At 34.3% G+C, this 15,371-nt stretch overlaps 1 protein-coding gene across 1 annotated transcript in view; it reads right to left on the reverse strand.

The window, feature by feature from the left end:
* TTLL5 (tubulin tyrosine ligase like 5) overlaps positions 1 to 15,371 on the reverse strand; it is a 469,247-nt gene that overhangs the window by 86,179 nt on the left and 367,697 nt on the right. Inside the window, 1 exon segment of the mRNA XM_074235683.1 lies at positions 5,029 to 5,224. Coding sequence (XP_074091784.1) covers positions 5,029 to 5,224 — 196 coding nt within the window.

A 15,371-nucleotide genomic window follows, 5' to 3' on the forward strand; every position in this document is an offset into this window, starting at 1 on the left:
AGTCACTTATTAAACTATTATTGTTATTATTGTTATTATTACTATTTTTACTTCTTACTATTTACTTCTTACCTTAAAATTTTAGTTTTACTATTTTACTATTTGCCTCCTTGCAATGAACTTTTTGGATTAGAATGGCAGGAATTGGTTGTGTATGTGGATCCATTCCAGACCTGAAAGGTGATAGGTATACACATGCCTGGAGACACTCAAGCATATACACGTGGGCCATTATTACCTTTATTAAATTATGTTACTAATAATCAGCATATGGTATTGTTCAAGTTATTCAAAACAATCTGTATAATCCTTAAATAGTTATTTTATATAGGTCTTTTTGTAGGAAAAATCCTTTTGCAGGAAAAAAAGTTTGAGGATCTCTTGTAAGTAATTACTAAGAGTGGCACGGGGTGGCCAGGTGGTGTAGTAGATAAGGCACCAGCCTTGGAGTCAGGAGTACCTGGGTTCAAATCCGGGCTCAGACACTTAATAATTACCTAGCTGTGTAGCCTTGGGCAAGCCACTTAACCCCATTTGCCTTGCAAAAACCTAAAAAAAAAAAGGAAATACTAAGAGCTCTAAATTCATTGTATCTAATATTTCTTCAAAGGTGGTCAAAGTCAAACGGATGCAATGTATCACTGACTACTCATACTTCAGAAAACAAGCTATAGCTTATAGAATCTATCAGAGAATCTGACAACTTGATCTAAAGTGTTTAAGGGTTGATGAGAGTCATAGGCCATATTCATTGTACAATCCATCAGGTGCTCAACAGAAAAGTTCTTTCATCAGTAGGGGGGAAATAATACCTGACACTTAAGTAGTACTTGATAATTTACACAGTACTTTCACTATGTTTGTAACAGGGATCAAGTTATGATGAATGCCTAGTGAATTATGCAATAGTACTTACTTGCATCCATTAGAAACTGTTTCTCCAGTTGTAGATGAGACCCTGAATAAAGGGGAGTATACTAGGGAGGAAGAGTAAAGAAATGCACTATTTTGGGAAACAGCTGCTCAAAAATGTTTCTAATGTTTGTTATATTTCCTCTTCTGTTTTTTTTTAATTGCTTCTTACTGATTCAATGAAGTGGCTCATCCAAATTTCTAAGGGCAAAGTAATTAATGAATAATTAGATTATAGGATTATAGATTTTTAGCTAGAAGGGACATCAGAGGTCACTTAGTCCATCTTTCTCATTTTATAGATAAGGAAACTAAGGTCCAGAATCCACCTCAGATAGGTGGACAGATAGGCAGGTAGTGGGTGTCAGGGCCGGGGTTTAAGCAGAATGAGGTCTGAGTGCTCATTCTATTAATCTAAGCCAGGTGATTTTAGAGGCCTTCAATTTTATAATCAGATGGGGGATCAATCAACTTAAGGCACTCTCATCAGGAAACATTCCCTACACATTAATGCAAATCATGAAGGTTAGGGTTAAAGCAGACTGGTCTATGAGTTATATGCCATTTGATCCTCACAAGGTAGGATTGGCATCGTTTCCATTTTACAACTAGAAAAACTAAAGCATCAGAGAGATGAAGTGACTTGTTGCCAATAAATGTCTGACCCAGAACTCAGACCCAGTTTTTCCAATGCCAGGTCTAGCATTCTGATTTTTACATACTACATAGTTACAGAAACAATGGTTTCAAAATATTCATTCTGTGGAGTGATTTTAGATGTCTTCTGAAATACACCATAAGTTGTTAAAAAATTTTGGACACTGGAAGGAATACTTAGTAGGATATTGGATATTTTACTGATTATTTCAAAATTATCAGCTCCTTTGTTCACACTTCCAGAATTTAACCACCATTCAGTATGACCTGAACCAATTGTGACTGAGGGGACTGGGGAAGAGACAAAGAGAGATAACGATATAGCCATAAAGATAGATATAGATAGATGTACCTAGGTACATCTATCTATATGGCTATCCCTATCTCTATGATATATACATATATATATCTACATACATACATACACCTATACACACATATTTATGATGAATGACTTGTTGTTCTTTCTTTAGAAGACATAAAATAGCTCTCTACCTACCTGAGAGTTCTGTATTCTTATTCCCTATGAAATAAAGCCTGACAGAACTGGAAAATACATATTTCATATTTCATTTCATTCAAAATTTCATATTTCAGTGAAGCACACAGGTATAACTTCAAGGATAATTATCTTCATTATGGTTAGCATTTATATGTTACTTTAAGGATTACAAAGCACTTTCATTATATCCTTACAGGAATTTTATGAATGAGTACAAATAAGCCTCCTTTTGTGTCCTCTTCTTATAGATGAGGACTGAAGTTCACAAAAGTTTAAAAATGAGACCTGAGTCCTCATTCAGTCACCACATTAGGCATATAATTATCTCTATGCTGATTTGCCCATTTAACAAACTCTTTGCTGACCTCTAATCTCACTTCTCCAATGGCCTTTCAAAAGTTTTAAGTTATATGTCTAGTAGATATCTTAAACTCAATATGTCTAAAGTTGAATGACATTTCCTCCTAAACCCTCCTTGCATCCAAACTCCCCTATTTAGTGTTGAGGGTGCTACCATCTTCCCAGGCCCTCAACTCTTCACTACTCATCATTCCTCATATTCAATCTGTTGCCAAGGTATATCAGTTTCTCCTTTGTACCATCTCTCAAATATGACCCTTCTCTTGATCTCCATTATTCTGGAGCAGGTCCCTGTTCTCTCAAGCTTATTCTATTGAAATAGCCTCCTGGTGGTCTGCCTGTATTGTTTCTCTCTATCCATTCTGCCCTCTATTGAGCCATGAAAGTGATTTTTCTAAATTCAGATTTGACCCTGTCAATCTAATACTTAATAAACTCTAGTGGCTCCCTATTACCTACAAGATCACATACAAAACCCTCTGTTTGGCATACATTACCCTTCATATAATAGTTCCTTGCACTCTCCCCTGCCACCGTTTCGATCTTCTTACACCTTATGCTCCTCACTCTCACATACATTTGATCCAATGACAATAAGCTCCTTGCTCTTTTACAAACTAGTCATTCCATCTCTTGACTCCTGGAATTTTCTCTGACTGTCACTCATACCTGGAATCCCCCCCCCCCCAATCTCTACATTTTGGCTTCCTTGGTTTTAGTCAAGTCTAAAATAAAGGCCCACCAAGGAAGCCTTTCCTTAAAAGTGCCTTTGCTCTGTTATTTTCTATTTATTCTGTTTATAGCTTGTTTGTACAAATTTATTTGCTTGTCATCTCCATTAGATTGTGAACTCCTTGAGGGCAGGGACTCATTTTGCCTTTCTTTTTATCTCCAGCTCTTAGCATAGTGAATGGTACATAGCTGATTCTTTTTTTTTTTTTTAAGGTTTTTTTATAAGGCAAATGGGGTTAAGTGGCTTGCCCAAGGCCACACAGCTAGGTAATTATTAAGTGTCTGAGACTGGATTTGAACCCAGGTACTCCTGACTCCAGGGCCAGTGCTTTATCCACTGCCACCTAGCAGCCCCTACACAGCTGATTCTTAATAAATATTTACTGACTGCTTGAGTTCCTACTGAGAAGTAGGAAATAACAACTGAAATTTGAACCAAGACAGTATGCTGCTGCTCTCCAGTTTCTAAATACATCCTAAACCTATCTGTTTCTATCCCATCTTTCTAATTTGGGATTTCTGAAGTTAAGCGAGCTGTCTAGAGTTATACAGCTAATAAATATAAGAGGCAAGATTTAAATACAGGTCACCTAACTCTTCACTCTACTCACAAAGTCATCACCCTAGTTTAGGCCCCAATTACCTCTCATCTGAACTAGTGCATTCACCTCCCAATTGGTCTTCCTGCTAACTATCACTTTATTCCACACCATCCTCTCAGTTTCCTAAATAATTTTCCTAAAGAGAAGATTTGACCATTCTCTTCTCCCCCTCCACTCCAGTGGCCCCCATTTACCTTCAAAGTCAAATATAGAATCTCTATATGATTTATCTCTTCTTAGCTTTTCTAGTCTTCTTACACCTTATTCCATGAACTCTCTATCTTTGTATCCAGACTCCATGCCTTTGCACGAAATGGTTGATCCCTCTATGTGGGGGACATGCCCTTTCCCTTAATCTCTGCCTCTTTAGCTAGCCTACCTTCCTTCTAGAATCAGCTCAAATCTTCCTTTCTACAGGAAGCTCTTCCCCATTCTTCCATCTGCTGGTATCTTCCCCTCCCATATTAATTTCTATCTACTGTCTAAATATCTTAAATAGATCAAGATATTTACAAGTTGTCTCTCATTAGAATATGATCTTCTTGGAAGCAGAGGCTATATTTTGGTTTTCCCTATGTCTTTAATACTTAATACTAAATAAATACTTGGTTTTTTTTGCCACTATACTTCATTGACTTGATGAATTCTATGCATACAAATGTAGGTATGTTCTTCTCTCTCTCTCTCTCTCTCTCTCTCTCTCTCTCTCTCTCTCTGAAGTAACTGGTATTAAGTGACTTGCCCAGGGTCACACAGCTGGTAACTGAGATGTGTTCATGTTTCTCTAAGAAACACAGACTTCTGAAAGCTGATTCAAAGGATGGGAATAATTTCAAGAAGAAATTTCAAGTGAGGAGAGAAAAGCTCCTTTTCTAACGCTTCCATATCCTGTGATTCAATTACTTCTCTTCTTTTTACAACTTTCTTTTCAAGTGTGGCTTGTTTCAAGGGACAAACTAGGCTACAATGAGAATAACAGACTAGATTCACTCAGAAGAATTAAGACGGCTCAGTAAAACCTTTATCATTTAGCCTTCATTTTAGCACTTCTATTTCAAATAATTCTGGGGAACAGGCTCAACAAATTTTCTTTTTAAAAGGATAAACCAATGAAGTAGGAGTAGAGTGAGTGTCCTGTTGTTCTATTCTTGCTCCTAAAAGGAAACTTCAGAATAAGTTATTTCTGAGTTAAACAATGACCTTGACTTTTCCCATTGATGGAAAGAAGGCTTCATTTCAGAAGCTGGTCATTTCTCTAATTACCTGGTGCCGGGCTCGGCTCTGGTCTAGCAGCTGCCGGGACTGAAGTTTTTGTTGCTCAAGTTGTTGCAGTGCAAAGTGGAGTTGATAGCTGCCAGCAGTGGGATGATATTTGTGCTGTGGTATCATCCCTGCTGCCTTGTTAAATGCAGAGATTTCTACTTCCCCTTCCCAGGCAAAACCACCTGTTTGCATATTCCTGAGAAAAAGAGACAATATATTTTTTGAAGAGATCATATTAAGCTAAAATCTCAAGAAAACACCAGCCTTAGGCATCAAAAATGATCTAAGAGATAAACCCCAATGCAGGCAAGTAAACTAATGGAGAAGACAAGAATAGAAGAAATGCCAGATTAGGACAAACCCACAGACCATCTAGCCCAACATTATGGCTCTGTAGGCACCATAGGCAATTCTGTGGTAGGGCATCATAATCCCCAAAGTGTTTTATGGCTGAATTAGTATGAGAAAAGCTGAGCTGGTTTAATTCATTTTAAGACTAAAATGAACATATCTTCAAATTATTTTCTTGCTGACAATAACTATACTTGAATCTAAAAACCACTTATGCTTATGGGTCCTATGAAACTAAATTACTCAAGTTAAACACAGATGGTCCATATATTTAAGGAGCTTACTTACAAAGATGTAGAAAAATAAAAGTATGTAAGCAACAACCAAAATACTAAGAAGTATGTAAATATTGTAAGTAAAAAAATTCTAATGAAGCCAAATTATAATAATCATATATAATCAGGATAGAAAAAGTGTCACAAAAGTTACAAGTTTAGATAGGGAGAAAACTAAGGCAAAACTGATATATATCTACTGGGGCAAGACTTTTAACTTCAGATTAAAAAAAAATAAAGGATTTGGCATCTTGATAGCAAAGGGCAAGAATGTAAACATGGAGGATGCTTCAGGTGCAGAAACCAGTTGAAATAAGAAGGGTTTGAGATTGGAAAGGAGCTGGTGATTCCAATGAATGACTCATAAAACCTGGGACAAAGGAACAAATGGTAAACTGGGAAGACTAATGATTTCTAAACCAACTAAAGAGGTATTACTTTGAATTTGAAATGAGTCAATAATATTGATTTCACTGAGTTTTAGAACTGAAGAAATATTAAAAAAACTCATGTCAATCTCCACATTTTACAAATGAGGAAACAGAGGTTCAGATAAAAGGACTTGGTCACAGTGTTAAGTAATGTTATGGCATAACTAATACTCAAGTCTAGTGAGTTAAGTAGTGCTATGGCATAACTAATACTCAAGTCTAGACTTCTAATTCAGTGGTCTCTCCATGCTGACTTACATCCTTAAAATAATTAAAGGAAAGATCAGGAAATATACAAACTGTGACTGATCTTCATAATGACTCAGAATATATATCAATAGAACATCTGTTCCTACCAGACTTATTGGCTAATATTATTGGAAGCTATTTAGGCATGTAGAAGCAGCAGTAGCAACAAAGCAGGTATCATTTACATACTCACTACATGCCAGGCACCATGCTTACGTACTTTATAATTATTTTCTCATTTGACCCTCACAACAATCCTGGTAAATAGGTACTATTATTATCCTCATTTTACTGATAAGAAAACTGAGGCAAACATGTTAAAGTATTAATGCCCAGCCAGGGACACATTAATAGTAAGTATCTGAGGCTGGATTTGAATTCAGGAAAGTATTTGGTCTCACTTTCTAAAAGCTGCTATATTATAAAATAGAAAGTAGGTCAGAACCAATCTCTCTCTGCCACTTGCCAAAATAAAGGAACAAAATAAATGGGGGAGGAGCAGGGAAGAAGAGAAAGAATGGTAAGTAAGGAAAAAGAACATTAGGGGGTTGGTTTTTAGCAACTACACATTGACAGAGCAGACTCAAATATCATAAACCTTTACTGTCAAAGCTGTTTTTCTTCTCAACAATAACTCAAACTCTGCCTCCAAATTGTAGAAAGAAAAGTCTCTCAAGCAAGTAGAGGTTTTCTGTAAAAAGGCAGGAATTTTTACAGTTTAGGATGTGGTGGGGGCAGGGATAGTTTAGCTGTGAGGCAATGGGAACAATGCCAGTAGGGACTTGCTTGCTTTGAAGTATAGTGACCCAGGCCATGACCATTACATGCACAAAGGACAAGCCTTTGGAGTTTGTAGTAAGCAGGTGGCGCAGTGACAGATATAGGAAGACTGAGATAGTCCTGCAACTTGATTTTTCTTCAAATATAGGTGTGTGTGTGTATATATATGTCTATGTATATATGTGGGTAGTTATATGCATATGTGTGCATGTGTATTCCAACTTAGATCTCTAAATAGGTTCTCTTTCAATCGAAAATACTAGTTCATTTTCTTGATGTACTATATTTTCCTAATAGTATTATTTATTTCCACTCTATTCAAAACCTTGGTTTCTTCCATTACTCTCCCTGAAATTGAATGTGTTGCCATTGCTCTCTGTAGGATAGTAGTAGGTAGTAGGGAACAGTGGGACAGGTACTGGGATTTGAAGTAAGAAGAAGAGTGTTAGAATCCTAACTTTGTAGAAGCCTTGGGTAAATTATTTAACCTCACTAAGCCTCAGTTTCCTAATCAGTAGAATGGAGATAATGGCTGTCCAGCCCTATCTCAAATGATTGGTTTCAGGATTGAGATAAAATATAGGGGAAAAACCTTTTGATAGCTGTAAAGCATTACACAAATGCAATGGATTATTTTAAATAATGATACTTTTAAAAATATAATGCAACTTAACATTTTTATATAATTTCCAGGACAGACCATATAGAACCAAAGAAGATATTTGAAGTACCTTCAGACGACATAGTCTTGCATTAAAAATGGAATGCTCTATTTTCTTTTTTATTGTTACTTGGCAGGCAAAAATAGGTGCAACATTTCTGACTCCCAATTTTTTAAGTCATTCAGCCAATTATTCTGTTCACAATCTATCATTTTATTTATGTTAGACTAGTGTACTTCCTCTAACTCCCCTAGATACAATAAAAGGTTATCACAACTAATTTGAATTTTAAAAGAGAACAAACAAGATATGCTGAGCTTAAAGGAATGAACATTACAGAGACTGATATGACATACCTATATTTCAGGACTAGGGATAAGGAAGATAAGTACTGTAGTGGGCCGTCAGCCTCCCATTTCTGTCCTGAAACATGGGCACTAACTACCAACAGCCTATGAGGTTAAAAAAGAATGCTTTCTGGAGAGAGTCTCTGAGAAAGTCTCTCCATCACAAACATAGAGATTTTATATAGAGTCTAACTGGGCTTGTTTGCAGAAATTGTTTCTTAAGTTCAAGGGTTTTGACTCTGGAGAATGTACGAAGGGAAAGAAAACTATAGACTAAGATGCAATTCCTCCAAATGCCATGTGCTCATCCACAAGAACAGTCAGACAGCACAAAAGAACAATATTGTTACAGGCAGCACGTTATCAGGTACCCTAGATTGTCCTCAGTTTTAGAGGTACCGCTAATAATAACAAAGTAGCAAATCTATCTCAAAACCTTTTTTTAAGGCTTCAAACCTTTATATAAAAAAATTATTGATGCCTTTTGCTTTTATGTCACATACATTTCTGGATAAATCTTTTCTGCATTTATGAGTCTTCTTTTTTGGCAGACTAAAGGGAAAAAAAGTTAAGCAAAACCAATCAACACAAAGACCATGTCAGACTGTGTATGCAACATCACCACACTTGTAATCCCCCACCTTCCCATAAAAGTAGATGCTATTTTTGTCACCTCTTCTCTTTGCTTTATTATTGTTCTTTCTATTCAAAATGCTTTGGTCATTATGAATATTGTTTTCCTGGTTCTGTTTACTTCACTCTACATTAGTTTATGGGTGATAGGGGTGAGGAGGCTGATAATCCCAACCCACACTAAGACTTTTGAAATTTCCCTCTCTCTGAATTCTTCATTATCATTGTTTATTAAAGTACAACATTATTTCATTACAATCATGTGCCACAAACAGATGGGCACCTATTTTGTTTAGTGCTACAAAAATTGCTGTCAATAGTTTGGTATACACGGGACCTCTGTATCTATCTTTGACTTCCTTGGTATGTATGTGTACCTTGCAGTGGGATCTTTGGATCTGTAATGGACATTCTCATTGTTTTTTTTTTTTTTTTTGTACTTCTAAATTGTTTTCCAGGTTTATGTCATAATTTCAATTCTTCTTCTTCCTCAATATTTTTGGCAGGCAGCTGATCTTGGGTAATGTTTACAAGCACTAACTGGAAAGGGGGGGAAGCTGTCAAATCAAATCTGTCAAAATCTATAGTACTTTGAGGCTTAATTTAAGAGGATTATAAAAAGATGCTGGAAGGTTATCAGCTATGTAGGAGAAAGGACTTTGAGTTCCTACAGCACCAGTATAGTATATTAACTCAGTAAAATAATTCCACTAATAACATATTAATATGTAAATGAGCCCTGCTGGGCCAGGAACGTAGTCCTTTGCCTTCTCCTCATTCAATTCCACTGTACTTTAGGAAAGACAAAAACTATACTAACTATTCCACTCATTAATCCCATAGATTACATCCAAAATCAATTATTCAAAAATCCAATTTTCCATTCTATCCTTATCACTCTCAGTTATAAATTAACTATTCTTAATAATATAAAGTATAAACTCATTACAGCTATTATTCCATCTCTATTCTGTACTTCTATTCTTCAAAAACAGAAGTGCTTGTGGAAGAGGTGAGAAAAGTGGGTATATAAAAAGTTGAAGCAATTGAAAAGGTTGCTTCTTGCCTTTTTTCTTTTCTACTTTCTCCTAGAAATTGTTCAACCTGGCTTTCTTCCAATCAAAACCAAAGCTTGGGAGGGTGCTAAATGGCAAATAAGTGAAAAAGATCCATGTGATCCTCAAATTTATCCTAGGACCACAAAGTGGGTCAGACTCCTAAACTGTAGAAAATACTGAATTAGAGACCTCTCTCTCTCTCTCTCTCTCTCTCTCTCTCTCTCTCTCTCTCTCTCTCTCTCTCTCTCTCTCTCGATTTTTGCAAGGCAAATGGGGTTAAGTGGCTTGCCCAAGGCCACACAGCTAGGTAATTATTAAGTGTCTGAGACTGGATTTGAACTCAGGTACTCCTGACTCCAGGGCTGGTGCTCTATCCACTGTACCATCTAGCCGCCCCGACTTCTCTTTTTTCATATTGTTTACCACCTTTAGGTAATTTAGGATTAACTACCACTCTTATAGTTAAATCAAAGTTGTCATTGGTTGAGAGTGGGTATATAAAGACAAGAAAAAAATGTTAAAGTCTTTGATTTTTCATTATCATCTATTAGAATTTTCACATCAATCTTAAACAGCAGCAATGTAGACATCCTTTTCTAGTATCTCATATATTTAAAATAAATTTTTATTGTCTTTTGTGCTTCTAAGTTCTATCTTATTTCTTGGCTGTTCTGACATATTCTATAATTACTGAACTTCCTCCATATATGAGACTTATACAAATATGTATACACATATGTATAAATACATTTAACATATATGTATGCTTATGTATGTGTTTGTGTGTAAGAATTGAAATAAATATCTATATATAGAAAGAAGAGAAGGCAAATAACATTATGCATAAAGACAGTATGGAAGTACTTGTGGAAGAGGTGAGAAAAGTGGGTATCTAAAAAGCTGAAGGACAATCAAAAGTCAACTATCTACCAAAATTGAGCTTACTCTTTCAGGGGGAAGAGATGGACTTTCAACAAAATAGTGGACTTTCAAAGTTTCCTAATGAAAAGACCAGAGCTAAACAGAAAATTCAATCTACAAATACAAGACTCAAGAGATATGTAAAAAGATAAACAGGAAAGAAAAAAATATTATTCAATAAGATGATTCCCTGAATGGGAAGATGATATTTTAACTCTTGAGAATAGTATCTTTTTTAGAAAGAGATTTAGACTGAAGGTGTGGGCCTAAGTTGATTTTGATGTGATAACATAAAAAAGCTAATTAAGGAATGAAAAAAGTATTGTACTGGTAAAAAGAGGAACGGGAGAGGTAGAATAGGGTAAATTATATCACATGAAGAAGTGCAAAGGACTTATTATAGCAGAGGGAAAGAAGGGAGGAGATGGGAATTATGTGAATCTTACTCTTATTGGAATTTGTTCAAAGAGGGAATAACATATAGAGTCTGTTGGGTCTAGAAATTTATCTGACCCCTACAGGGAATTAGGAAGGGGAAAGGGGAAAGAAAAGGGAAGGAGGGACCGACAGAAGAAAGAGTAAGAGGTGTTAGGGGAAAGAAAAAGCGGGGGTGATGATAGAAGGGAGTGCATATTGAGGGAGGTGGTGATCAGAAGTAAAACACTGCTGAGGAAAGATAAGGTGAAAGGAGACAGAAAAAGTACAAATGGGGGGAAAACTAGGATGGAGGGTAATACAGAATTAGTAATCATAACCATGAATGTGAATGGGATGAACTCTTCCATAAAATGGAAGATAGCAGATTAGATTAAAAATCAGAATCTTTTAATATATTGTTTACAAGAAACACATCTGAAGCAAAGTAAAAGTAAAATGCTGGAGCAGAATCCATTATGCTTTGGTTGAAATAAAAAAAAAATGCAAGGGTATACAACATCTTGCTAAAAGGTACCACAGAAAATGAAGTAATAGTAACATTAAACATATATGCATTATGTGGTATAACATTCGAATTCTTAGAGAAGTTAAATGAGTTACAGCAAGACATAGATAGAAAAATAATACTATTAGGGGAACTCAATCACCCTGTCTCAGAATCAGATAAATCTAACCACAAAATAAACAAGAAAGAAGTCAAGGAGAGTAATAGAATTTTAGAAAAGTTTAGAAGTTTAGATATGACAGACCTCTGTAGAAAACTGAATAGGTATAAAAAGGAATATATCTTTCTCTCAGTGGTACATGGCACCTACACAAAAACTGACCACGTACTATGCCATAAAAAAATCTCACAAATGTAGAAGAGCATAAACATTAATTACGTCCTTTTCTGATCATAATACAATAAAAATTATTGTGTAAAAAAAGGACCTGAAAAGATAAACTAAAAACTAATTGGAACTAAATAACTAAATTTAAAGAATGAGTGAATCAAACAATAAATCATAGAAACATTCAATAATTTCATCTAAGACAATGACAATAATGAGACAACATACCAACACTTATGGGATGCAACCAAAATAATTTTTAGGGAAAAATTTATATCTTTAAATGCTTACCATGAATCAAATACAGAAAGAGGAGATCAATGAATTGGGTAACTAAAAAAACCTAGAAAAAGAATAAATTAACAGTATCCAATTAAATAACAAATTAGAAATTCTGAAAACCAAAGGCAAGATTAATAAGACTGAAAGAAAACTACTGAACTAATAAATAAGTAAATAATATAAATAAAAATAATATACAAATTAAATATATTAAATTTATTTTAAAAATAACATATATATAAATGAAAGTTGTTCTTATAAAAAATAGATACATCTTTGGCTACTTTGATTTAAAAAAAAGATGAAAACCAAATTGCTAGTATCAAAAATGAAAAGAGTAACAAGGAAGAGGAAATTAAGGCAATAATTCTTTTGCCCAATGATACGCCAATAAATCTGACAAATCTAAGTGAAATGGAAGAATATTTGCAAAAATATATATTGCTCAGATTAACAGAAAAGGAAATAAAAATTCCCAAAAGGAAATTTAACAAGCCATCAATAAATTTACTAAGAAAAAGTCTGCAGGGCCAGATGGATTTACAAGTGAATTCTACTAAACATTTAAAAAAGAATTAATTCCAATTCTATATAAACTATTAGAAAAAAAAACAGACGAAGAAGGATATTTGCTAAATTCTTTTTATGATACAAATATGGTGCTGGTACCTTAGCCATAAAGAGCCAAAACAGAGAAAAGAAATTATAAACTAATTTCCCTAAAGAATATTGATACAAAAACTTTATATAAAATATTGGCAAAGAGATTATAGCAATTTACCACAATGAGACATTAATGTACTATTGGTGGAGTTGTGAACCTATTCAACTATTATGGAGAGCAGTTTAGAACTCCAACCAAAACTGTGCATACAGTTGTAGGAAATCATTGTGCACTCTAATTTCAGAAAAACCTGGAAAGACTTTTATAAACTGATACTGAATGAAGTGAGCAGGGCCATGAGAAGACTGGACACATTAAGTAGCATTGTATGATGGTAAAGTGATAAAAGACAATTATAAAAGACTTGTGATGGAAAATGCCATTCACATCCAGAGAAAGAGGTATGGAATATGAATATAGACTGAAGCATATTATTTTTACTTTTTAAAATTTGCTTTAAAATTTGAAATTTGCTTTTTGTTTTTTTCTATTGTTTTTTTTCTTTTGTGCCAATTCTACTTTTAAATATAAGTAAACATGTTTAATGTGATTGTACATGTATAACCTATATCAAATTACTTGTCGTGGGGAGGAAAGGAGGGAGAAAAATGTGGAATTCAAAATATTAATAAAACAGAATGCTGAAAACTATTTTTACATGCAAATGGAAAAAGATGCAACAGTTGAAGGGACATGGTTAATATGGATGATAGAGGAAATGGGATATATTACATTAGAAAAAATAATACCATCTACAGTATAGAATGGTTCCGATAAAAGTCTTAAAGGATATATATATATATATATATATATATATATATATATACACACACACACACACACATATATATATATATATATACATATACATATGCATACATACATACGTATTTGTAAATATGTATGAGTTTAGGGTGGAAGGGAGGAAAGGAGAATACTAAGAAGAAGTAACTTTTGAGAATGATTCTTTTTTTAAGCATTAAGCAAACACCACCTATGTGTAAAGGTATTGTGCTAGGTACTAGGGATTCAAAGAACAAAGAATGAAAAAAATTCCTTCTCTCAAAGAGCTGCCAAGGAGAAAGATAATCCTGGATTAAATATCTGCCTACAATGTAAAGACAAAAACCAACTAAGCACAGTTTGGTTATTTTGAGGTAGTTTCTTTCTAAATGCTTTTTTTTTAAATTTCACTAGAATTTCTTCCAATAGATCTTCTCTCCCTATTTTAAAGAACCATCCCACATAACAAATACTACTTTAAAGGAAAAAAAGAGTAAGAGAAAAAAAATCAGTAAAATATTTCATTATATTTAAAATAGTCTGAAAATATATGAAATATTCCACACATGTGGTATCTTCTCATATCTCTTCCTTGGGGCCATACTATTCTTTGTAATTTTTCAGCACTTGCTTTTGATTGTTTTGTGGTTATTTCCATTTACATTGTGGAGACATGACAGACATTGTTTTCTTAGTTCAGTTTACTTCATTCCATATCAGATTGTGTAAATCTTTCCATATTTCTCAGTATTTTTCATATTCATACTTTCTTATAGCACAAAACTTCAACTGTATTTTTGTATCACAATTTGTTAAGCTACCCCCAAAAGATGAGCATCTATTTTTTCCCCAATTCTTTGTTACCACAAAGTGTGTTGCTATAAAATCATTTTAGTGTTTCTAAAGTGTTTCTTCTTCAATGATCTTGTTGGGGTAAAAGTCTAGTAGTAGAATTCCTGGGTCAAAGGATATGGACATTTTAGTTGTCTTTTTGCATAATTTAAAACTGCTTTTATAAATGACTATATTGATTCAGGGTCTTAACAATGCACTACTATGCTCATCTTTCTACTCTTCCAACACTATTCCTGTCTTTTATCATCTTTGTCAATTCTTAGGGGACTGAGATTAAACCTCAGCATTTTGATATGTTTTAATTTGCATTTTTCTTATATTAGTGATTTGGAATATTCTTTAATATAGTTGCTAAAAGCTTCCTATTCTTTTGAGAATTGTTTCTTAATTTGCTTTTATCACTTATCTTTCAGGAAGGATTTTTTAAAATACTTTAACACTTAAAGTTTAACATTTAATACTTTAACATTTAAGTTTCCTAAATATCTTTCTCTCTGTCTCTCTTTTTTTTAGGGTTTTTTTTTTTTTTTGCAAGGCAATGGGGTTAAGTGGTTTGCCCAAGGCCACACAGCTAGATAATTATTAAGTGTCTGAGGTTGGATTTGAACTCAGGTACTCCTGACTCCAGGGCTGGTGCTCTATCCACTGTGCCACCTAGCCACCCCTCCTAAATATCTTAATATGCTGATTTTATATCAGAGAAATCTGGTACAGAAATATTTTTTTTTTCCCCACAGAACTGCTTCTTTTCCTCATTCTAGATAGAGAAGAGCCATTACTA

Source organism: Macrotis lagotis, chromosome 4, assembly GCF_037893015.1.
Source record: "Macrotis lagotis isolate mMagLag1 chromosome 4, bilby.v1.9.chrom.fasta, whole genome shotgun sequence".
Classification (NCBI taxonomy): domain Eukaryota; kingdom Metazoa; phylum Chordata; class Mammalia; order Peramelemorphia; family Peramelidae; genus Macrotis; species Macrotis lagotis.